General features: G+C 49.4%; 1 protein-coding gene across 3 annotated transcripts in view; it reads left to right on the top strand.

Annotated features, from left to right (window-relative positions):
- Positions 1-3101, top strand: part of Brd1 (bromodomain containing 1) — a 50062-nt gene extending 46961 nt beyond the window's left edge. Inside the window, exons 11-13 of one of the 3 annotated variants that reach the window (XM_029547894.1) lie at positions 139-248; positions 438-592; positions 1639-3101. In XM_029547894.1, coding sequence (XP_029403754.1) covers positions 139-248; positions 438-592; positions 1639-1822 — 449 coding nt within the window. In that variant the 3' untranslated portion in view covers positions 1823-3101. Of the gene's footprint in view, positions 1-138; positions 249-437; positions 593-1638 lie in introns of those variants that run through there. The other 2 variants (XM_021216382.1, XR_003845455.1) reach the window with 2 other exon arrangements.
- The last annotated feature ends 6917 nt before the right edge of the window (positions 3102-10018 follow it).

The following is a 10018-nucleotide window of genomic DNA, read 5'->3' as shown; positions in this document are numbered from 1 at the left end:
CCAGGCTTAGAGGCTTGCTGAGTGTGTTAGCCCCAGGCTTAGAGGCTTGCTGAGTGTGTTAGCCCCAGGCTTAGAGGCTTGCTGAGTGTGTTAGCGGTTCTCCTGCTTGCTCTGACTCTGGTGGCCCTTTTTTCCTAGAGGTGGGACAGAACAGCATGTGGATTTCCACTGACGCTGCTGCCTCCGTCCTGGAGCCCCTGAAGGTGGTATGGGCCAAGTGCAGTGGCTATCCCTCCTACCCAGCACTGGTGAGTCTGCAGGTGTTCTGGTGGGACCTGGGGAGGGACCCCAGTGCATGTTCTGTACCTTGCAGTTCCTCTGCTGCCAAAGGTGTCATAGCTCTGGAGGCAGATGTGTGTGTGGATGGCTGTGAGCTTTTAAGGCATGTGGCTCTGAGTTTGAGAGTACTGTGAGTCACTGGAGCATGTCCTTGGCAGATTATTGACCCCAAGATGCCACGAGTGCCTGGCCACCACAATGGTGTCACCATTCCTGCCCCACCCCTGGATGTGCTGAAGATCGGTGAACACATGCAGACCAAGTCTGAGGAGAAGCTGTTCCTTGTTTTGTTTTTCGATAATAAGAGAAGCTGGTGAGTGTGGTGTCTGGAGCTCTGCAGCAGGCACAGCTAGGCTCTGTTAGACCTGGGGCTTAGCTTGACCCATGCTGAGTAAGGGTGTCTCCAAGTAGTTTATTTCCTGGTCCTTGTCTGCTGCTGCCTAATGACACCTGGGGATTGTGGGGTGCTGGTCACTTCTAACAGCTCCTATCACTTCCTATATCTCTGAGTGGCTCAGGCTGTTTACAGTTCTTGATCCAGGCCCTCTTGCAGTAAGCTTTCTGAATCCACTGCTCTGCCAGGACACAAGCTCCGCCCCTTTCCGTCCTGTCCTTGCTCCACCCAGAGCTACTAGAACACCTCTTATGCCATGGTTGAGATCCTAATACTCTCTGAGGGTGATATCTGGTAACATCTTGACCATATTTAGTTGAATCCAGCCCTTTCCTATGTAGACCATTATAACTGGGTCCTTTTAGCTGGCCATGCTTAGGACTAAAAGGTGCTTCAATACCATGGAGTGGCCCCTTGTTGGGTGCTACCAGGTCCCCTGTGGTCCTCTTTTTCTCTCTGCCTACTCTGGCTCCTGGGAGTTCATCATTGAGGCTTACACTGGCTTCGCCCACTTGATGGTTCTGTTCGTCGTCTTCTCATCCACTCTAGGATGCCTCTTGACCCTGCTCCAGGGTTCTCTGACCTATATTATGTGCGTACACACACATTCTAGTTTGCCCCTGTGTGCATATGTGTATGTACCTGGGCTCACCTAGCGGGTCACACACTTGCGTTATCTTGGGCCTGCTCTGTATATATAGCTGTATATTCCAGGTTTATCTCTGTAGCCCCTGGGCATATGTTTGAGAAAGAGAGTTGTATTATGGTTTTCATGCCTTAGCCAAATCCAGAGAGGGCTGACTAGGTGGATCCCCTGTGCACCCAGTCCATCCTGAATGAGGTCCAGCATGTGCGGAGCTTGGGGTGGGTGCCACCAGGTTCCTTCTCGTGTGCGTGGGCTGATGGCTAGTGAGCCACACTGAGTATGAGCTGGCGGTTCTTATGCTCTGTCTTCTCTTTAAAAGGCAGTGGCTTCCCAAGTCCAAGATGGTCCCTCTCGGTGTCGACGAGACCATTGACAAGCTGAAAATGATGGAAGGGAGGAACTCTAGCATCCGGAAGGCTGTGCGGATTGCATTTGATCGAGCCATGAATCATCTGAGCCGGGTCCATGGGGAGCCAGCCAGTGACCTCAGTGACATTGACTGAGGTGGTTTCCAGCAAAAGGCAGTGGCCAAAGCCTCAGCCAGCCGGGAGCTCTGTCCATAGTGTTGATAAGCTGTACATGTTTGTATATTGTTCAGAACTTAACTTATTCTGATTTTCTAGGCGTAGTTCTTTAATTCTTTTTCCCCCGGGGAGGGGAGGTTTTACTTCCAAGTTTTCTATGAAACCATCTGGTCTTGGCTTTGCAAGTGAGGAGGGTCTGTTGCGAGCAGTGTGGTGTTGGGGTCCCACTGCAGGTGCCGAGGGCAGAGGCCTCACTTATTCGAATCTGTAGGTTTTTTTAAAGACTTGTGAATGTTTAATGACTTTGTAGATCATGCTCTTTACACAGAGTACCGCTTATTTAATAAGACGGGGTGTAAATTTACAATGACAAATGTGTATTTTAAGAAAGAAAATGACATTATTTTGAATGGTACTTTGTGCAAAGAGGGAATAAATTTATGCTGTGTGCATCACTTGCAAATCACCAAAAAATGTCCCGCCAGCTGCTGCCGGACAGGGCCCGTTCTCCTCGTTGATCTGACTGCCCTGAGTCTCCTGCTCGGCCCTGGCTCCTGCAGGCGTGCCTCCCAGCGGGTTATTTATTGTAGAAAGTGTACTCATTTGCTTTATAATGAAAAATAAATTTGCAAAGGTATATTGATACGCATTTTTATACAGGCACATAAAAATTCAACTTGGTGTGGGAGCAGAATGTGTTGCGAGGTTATATACATGACTGGCCTGTGTGTGCTTTGATTTCGTAACTTGTAATCTTTTGTTTACAATGAGGAGCTTTCTGTAACTTGTTTTAATTTAGAACACTTTGGTAGCAATAGACCTTTGGATACATTTTTGTATGGTACATGTGATGTATATAGAATTAGTACTTTATTTTTATTTCTAAGAGGTAAAGCATTATGTTAGGGGAAAAGGCAGGGTGGGTTTCCAAATTTGCATTTTTATATTAAAAATAAAGTGAGGATTTGGACAGCGTGGCCCTCTCATTGCTGCGTCACCAGGAAGCCGGGTGAGCTGTAGCCTGAGGGACATGAGGGACGTAGGAGCGCCGGGGCCTGGGGCGGCGGTGTGACCAGGTGTGACCAGGTGGGACACACTTGGTCTAACAGCTGGCTTGGGGTGGCGTTATTTATTATTTTGCCTAATCATATTTTTATTTTAAAGCTAAATAGTTACTAAAAATTTTAAATGTTCTTTTAAATCTACATGTTTGTAATATCTCCATAGAAACTTGAAAATAAAAAGTCTTCCTTTGGTAGTTTTTGTCCAGTGTTTGGCAGATGGTCATGTATCCAGCATCCCTTTCCAGCTCTGAGGAAGCCTGGGGTGGACTGAGGCAGTGGAACTGTGTGCTGGTGGTGCGCACACACTATGTGCTAGTGGTGCGCACACACTGTTGACTCCCTGCTGCCTGGGCACTGCTTCCCACCCGGCCTCCTGCTGTCGATGCTGATTTGAGTTGTGGCTAACTTTTGCCCTGGGAACGCCCGTGGGCTGGGGATGGTGTCTGTGGGCTGTACGTATGAGCCACAGAAGTGGCTTTGTGTGTCCTGAGATTGGCAAGGACGCAGGCAGCTGACATGGGGTTGAACCCTGTTGTCGTCCCTGCTTCCTAGAAAGCCAGGGCCAGGTGTCCCCACCTGAGAGATTGACATCTTCCCGAATTAGCTGGGCATTTCTCAGCTTCCATTCCTGTCTCCAACCCCCTGAACCAAATCTCATCCTGTACCCACCCTGGCGGAGGGCCACTCATTCCGATCTGGTCGGAACGTCCCCGACAATTTTGAAGGTACCAAATAGACTAGGTGACATGTCACTCTGGAGCCCACTAAGCAGTATCTGTCATGAAGGCAGGAATGTGAGCACCCTCTTGGGTGAGTAGCCCGTCTCAGCGCTGAATGTCTGGCCTCTTGTTGGACTGGCCTGGTTAGAGAGTGTGACCTCAGTCTAGAGTGGCTGGGCCATCGTGGGCCCAGCTGTTTGGGGCTGGGAGTGTGTTGTCTTTGTCTTGTGCGTCAGGCCCCCACTCTTCTCTCAGAGTCAAAGCCTCAGTCCTGGGACTTTGACAAAAGTCTCCCCCAGCAGCTGTTAATGCCAGCAGCATCAACTCTCCAGTAACAAATGGGGCCTGGAGATGACGGGCTACATCTATACTGGGAATCTGCTGGTTCAGTCTTGTGCTGGTTTTGTCCTATCACCACAGCTGGCTTCTGTAAGTTTGTCGTGTCCGGAGGAAGCATTTCACAGCGCACGGCTTTGTCTTGCAGCTTTTACATTGTTTCCTTACCTCTTCTGTGATATCCCTTGAGTGCTGGGGTGTGAGGGTTTTGGTATCCTACTGAGTTTCTTCCCAGTGCTTCTTTGACTAGCTGGTTGTGTGTGTTCTCAGGGATGGCTGCCCACTTTAAGAACTGCCTCTCGTTAAGGTTGAGAGCAACTGAGGTCCTGGGTCAGCTCTGGTTCCCATGCTGGCTCTGAAAGGAGTTGTTTGCCGAGAGATGGAGCTGATCCTCTTGAAGACGCAGGTTGTTTTCCTCCATCTTCTGTGCACTTCCTTGATTCTGTGAAAATGGAATCAGGGCACTTAGCACTGCGTTGCCTCCTGAATTAGCAAAATTTTAGACCTGAGACACCAAGGTATATGTGTATGTATAAAAAAAGAGAGATGTAAGGTAGACCATACTTAAGACATAAAGCCCACAGCTCAGCTCACAGACATTAAAAATGACCTGGCTGGTGGTGCCTGCCTCTAATCCCAGGGCTTTGAAGGCACAGGCAGAGACCAGCTCGCAATCTACACAACGTTCTCTTGACAGCCAAGGCTACATAAACCCTGTCTTGAACTGTACCCCCCACCCCCAATATATTTCCTGTGTTATGTGTATAAATGCTTTGCCTGTATGTATGTATGTTACCATATGGAGTTGAGAAGAGTGTGTTGGATCCCCAGGTTGTAAGCTGCCGAATGGTAGCTGGGAATCAAACCCAAGTCTGTAAGGGCAGTTGTTCTTAGCCACTGAGCCACCTCTCCAGCCCTTCATACCGAGATCAAACTCAAGTGCTGGGATTAAAGACATCCACCGCCACCATCTGCTGTAAAAATATCTTTTTTAAAAAAAATTGAGTTAAAAGTGTAAAACCAATACACCCTGAAAAACAAACAACAAAATCAGAGTGCCTATAAACAAAATCAGTTCATGTGATCTGTCTCCACCTGGCCTCACCCCAGCCCTTGGATGCCAATCTCCCCAGGATAGCACACCCTGGTTGAAGAGCCCCGCCCTAAAGCCTCTGTACCCCCCCACCCACACCCCCTTAGAAGGCAGACAGGAAGTCAAGGTCAAGCATGTGAGGAATTGGTGGGAGTGGGGTGACATCAGGAAATACCCAGATTTAAGTTGTCTTCTTGTTTTTCTTAATGGCTCCTGGGGTGTAGGTATGGTAGATGGCCTGGAGCAGCCTTTCTGGACCACGCTGAGCCTGACAGCCACAAGACAGATGAGCCCTGTGGCTGCAGTCCTAATGCAGAACTTCCCTGTGGGTCCGCACATTGGTTATGTGATAGAAACACTGATACTCTAAGCCCTGTTACTTTTCTTTACAGCTGGCAAACTTCAAATCATTCAAAGACAGGGTCGAAGTCACCTGTGGCCCAGGCCAGTTTTCTTTAGGTTGCTTTTGGTTGGTATTAGATGTCATTCATGGTGAAGCAGGGTTTTGGATTCTTGTGGTTCTAGGGGTGGGGTGGGGGTGTTTCCTCCCTCTGTGCTGGTCTGTGGGCTTTTAGAAAGCTCACAAGGCACCCACCAAAGCTTCTTAGAAGTTCTCAGACCCTGCCATCTTCTGAAGCTCTGGGGCAGCAGCTTATGACTTGGTCACTTCAGCTGCTCTCCTCCCTGTAGACTACTGGCCAGCGGTCCCTGGATGGTGACATATGGGCATTGGAGAGCTTCGGGTGGCAGGATGCTCAGTCTAGTGTGCTAGGCCTTGTGAGGAACCCCCAGAGTAATGAGATGAGAAGGCTGCCAGAGGTGAAGCCCAGCTGGGCCCAGGGCCAGCGCTACTCTGGGCTTGGGACCCCACTACCTTATACTCCTCAATAGCCCTATTATCATTGCAGCTATTAACAGCTCCAAAGAAAAATGCTCAAGCCCAGTCACGACACTAGAGATGAGTGAAGCCTGTGAAGAAAGTGTAGGAGGTGTGAGGAGTGGAGTGGCCATTGCCCTACCACAGAAAGCAAGGAGGTTGCCTCATGGAGTCCTGAGAACTGGGCCCAAGGGGGATTGATCACATATTGCCAAAGTTAGGTTGGGTATGTCTGTCCAATATGCTCAAGTTATGGCCAGTGAGTTGCTTCTGCTGCCTGTGGACCATGTGTGGCTGCACACTGCCATTGTGATAATGGTCTAATCCTCTGAACTGTAAGCCAGCCCCAATGAAATGGTTTCCCTTATCAGAGTTGCGCGCGCGCGTACGCGCGCACACACACACACATACACACACACACACACACACACACACACACACACGTACGCGCGCGCGCGTGCACACACACACACACACACACACACACACCGGTCTTGGTGTCTCTTCATAGCAATGAAACTCTAACCAAGATGACTTGCTTTAAGCAACATGCTATTTAAGTAGTCAGAACTTAGACTCATGGAGCCATAGCCTCATTCATTGCCATATCTGCTCATTTACCCAGGAGACTCACTCAAAGGCTCTGATTTCCTGGCTGTGCCAGCTGAAGCTCCACCGATGTTGTGGTGATATCCCCCTGGTTGAAGTTTAACGAGAAGACCCATAGGATAAAGGCTTGAGATAGAGGGCTCAGGTGCAGGCAGGTACCCAGGTGAGCATCCATCTAGCCAGACCCCCTCCCTCCTTAGTGGCACCAGCTACCTTTGGAGATGCAGTGGATATCTTTAATCTAGTCATTCCTAAAGGGCTAGAAGTGCTTCCTCCCCAGTTTCAGATGAGACTGTGGGGAACTGGCTTGCTTCCCATTTCTGAGCTCCCGGGCTTCGTTACAGGGCTAGCTGCCAAGGCTTCATGGTGATGCTGGGGCAAGGGCAAGTACCTTCAGGTGGAGTGTTGTTGCAGAGGTCCAGGGGAGGGGAGGGATTCTATGTGTCTTGCACCCTTTGCCACATGGTCTCTGGGTGCCCCATGTTGCTCTCCCCTCCCCCAGGCACCTCTGTTTCTGGTTGGCTCTGTAGCCTTATCTGATCATTCCCCTGGGTAGGGATTCTCCCCAGCATCAAGGAAGATAAGACTATGTATGATGGTGTGAGTTGTATAGAAAATCAGGGTTTCAGGCAGCTGCGGACTGACCAGGGAGGGAGAGCCCCTCGATCATGCAATACCCGGGGCATGAACAACAGCCCAGGTGGATGACAGTACCCACCTGTTTCAGTGTGGAAGGCCCTTGGTGAATGACCCTTGGCTGAGCAGATAGCTCCCAGGAAACCTGGTAATGTGAGGATAGCTGTGACCAAGTCCCCTGAATGAACAGTGTGTACTCCTAATGGCTGTCAGATATACTGGCCCTGTATTCTTGTTTAGACAGGTTCTTATATATAGCCCTGGATAGTTTGAAACTTGCTATGTAGACCAGACTGGCCTTGAACTTGGGGAGATCTCCCTGCCTCCCATGTACTGATACTAAAGGGTGCACCACCATGATTTAAAACATGTTTTCGTTGGGCTGGAGAGATGGATGGTGAAGTGGCGAAGAGCACTGGCTTCTCAAGGATCCAGGTTCAATTCCCAGCATCTACAGTGTGGCTCAGAACCATCTGGAACTCCGCTTCTAGGGGATCTGACACCTTCTTTTGGCCTCCATAGGCATTAAGCACATAGGTGGTAGACATGCATACATGCAGGCAAATACATTTAAGCATAAAATAATAAACTTAAAATGTTTTATTTAACTTCATTGCTCATGAAATTAACATTTGGACACATGACTAGATTTTATGCCAGCCAGAAGAACACCTTGTGTTTCAAGAACAGGATGTATGTTGAGGTCATCATTATTCATGGAATGTATAATTTGTAAAAAATATAACACCAAAAAAAAAAAAAAACCCAAACAAACAAACCCAAAACACATCGCGTGTTTAACAAATGTTGAGTGTTGAGCAGAAGTCTGCTAACAACTGGGGAGAGATTTTGGCCACACCGTTGTTTAGTTTGGATCCACCCATCTCTGCATCCCAAAATGCTGGGATTAAAGGCGTGTGCTGCCCCACCTGGCTCACTGGGATAGAGTTAAATGTACTAAGTGGAAAGTTCACTGAAAGGCCAGGCTCCTGTCTTTGTGAGACTCTGAGCCAAATGCAGGGTGGTGGAAAGACCTGTATGAGTCTACCCTTGCTCCACAGCTATTGAGCTGATACAGTAGCCAGGGTAACATACAGTTGCTTATGAACCTCTGTTGTTGACTGCTTGGTTATGGGATCAATGCCCAACAGGAACCTGATCACAAGCAGGTAGGGCTAGAAGCTGGGTCAGGCTCTACCAGCCAACATCTATTGCCTGGGAAATCCGTGGCATGTGCTGCGTGGCCAAAGACTGTGAGCCTGTTCCCCAGATTCTGCAAGGTAGTTCCATCTCCCTGAAGTTCCTTGGTATTCCCCCAGATTATTCTTTGTGGGTGCTTTGTGGTTCTTGGGGGCTCTTGACCACGGCTGACTTTGGAAAAGACCTAAGTGGGTGTTCTGAGCAGCCCTTGCTGGGCCACCCAATGAATTCTGGTATGGGAAGTGGCTCTTAGCTAAGGTCCTGTTCCCCAGTTGGTTCTTGATTCATCAGTAAAGATGCCAAGGGTCAGTTGCTCGGTGGAAGGAAAGATGCGGGACTTTCGGGTCCCTGAAGGAGGAGGTGAAGAGATTCAGAGGAAGGGAGTTTTTTTTGACATGCTTCCGAGGGAGAAGAGGTGACCAGCCATGTGAGATCTGGGGCGGAGCGGCCATAGTCTGCTTCCCCAGGAGGGAGGTTAAGGGGTTGAGCTAGGACTAAAGGTTATTGAGCAATTGAAGCTGAGGGCAGATTGAGAGGTGCTGAGCTAAGAGAACTGGGAAGGGCACGCTAGCCACGGGAGATTGGAAGTGTGGAGTAATTGAGCCAAGAAGGCAGGTTGAAAATATGCTAGTGTGTGTGTGTGTGTGTGTGTGTGTGTGTGTGTGTGTGCGCGCGCGCGCGCGTGCGTGCGTGTGTGTTTCATCTGCATATCTAAGGGAACCTGGGCGGGGCTGGTAGTGAGGTCTACCCAGAGCTTAAAGTAGGGTAGCAAAAACTACACACTACATTCTGGTGGTGCTGTCTCCATGAGCTATGGCCCGTTCTGGCCTCTGGGAAGAAGTGTCAAGAGCTAGAATTTGACCCCTATGTGGGCACATCTAAGCATTTTCTAGAATGCCCAGCTGTCCTGGAGATCTAGCCTCCTGGTGGGAGGGAAAGGAAAGATTCTGATGATGTAGGTCCCTAGCACAGCAGTTCTCAACCTGTGAGGTGTGACCCCTCTGGGGGTCGCATATCAGATATCCCGCATATCAGATTACATTACATATCAAATTACAACTCGGAACAGCAGCAAAATTACAGTTCTGAAGTAGCAAGGAGATAATTTTATAGGTTGGAGGTCACCACAACTGAGGAGTTGTATTAACGAGTCGCAGCGTTAGGAACGTTGAGAACCACTGAGAGGCCTTGGTTAGGGTGGCCCACCACAGAGGTCAGGGAAGAGAGGCTGGTCAGCAGGAAGAACTCACCAGGCTCCCTAGGCTCCCCTGCCCCGCCCCGCCCCTGCCCACTCTCCCTCTCTAGATCCTTTAAGCTTTGTGGAAGCAGCAGACATGTGACAAAAATTGATGTCCTCAATATGGAATTAGATGTCTGTGAACATAAGCTCACTTGGAATTGATTCGTACTCCTGCTTGGCGGGACTCTGTCTAGAGAGGCCTCAAGGCACAGGCTAAGGCCCTCAGTAGGTGGGGCACAGGTGGCAGAGGGCTGGGGACACCCTGGACAGCAGCAGGCCACTCTTACTTTCAGTGTAATAATTTTAAGACCCCCCCCTTACATTGTCTAGGACAGAAACAAACATTGCATCTTCAGAAGGAAGTGCTGGGGTGTGTTTGCCCCATCTGGACGGGCACTTGG

This window comes from Mus pahari, chromosome 17, assembly GCF_900095145.1.
Source record: "Mus pahari chromosome 17, PAHARI_EIJ_v1.1, whole genome shotgun sequence".
Taxonomy (NCBI): Eukaryota; Metazoa; Chordata; class Mammalia; order Rodentia; family Muridae; genus Mus; species Mus pahari.
Note: the sequence above shows the minus strand (reverse complement) of the source record. Positions and strands in the feature narration are given on the sequence as shown.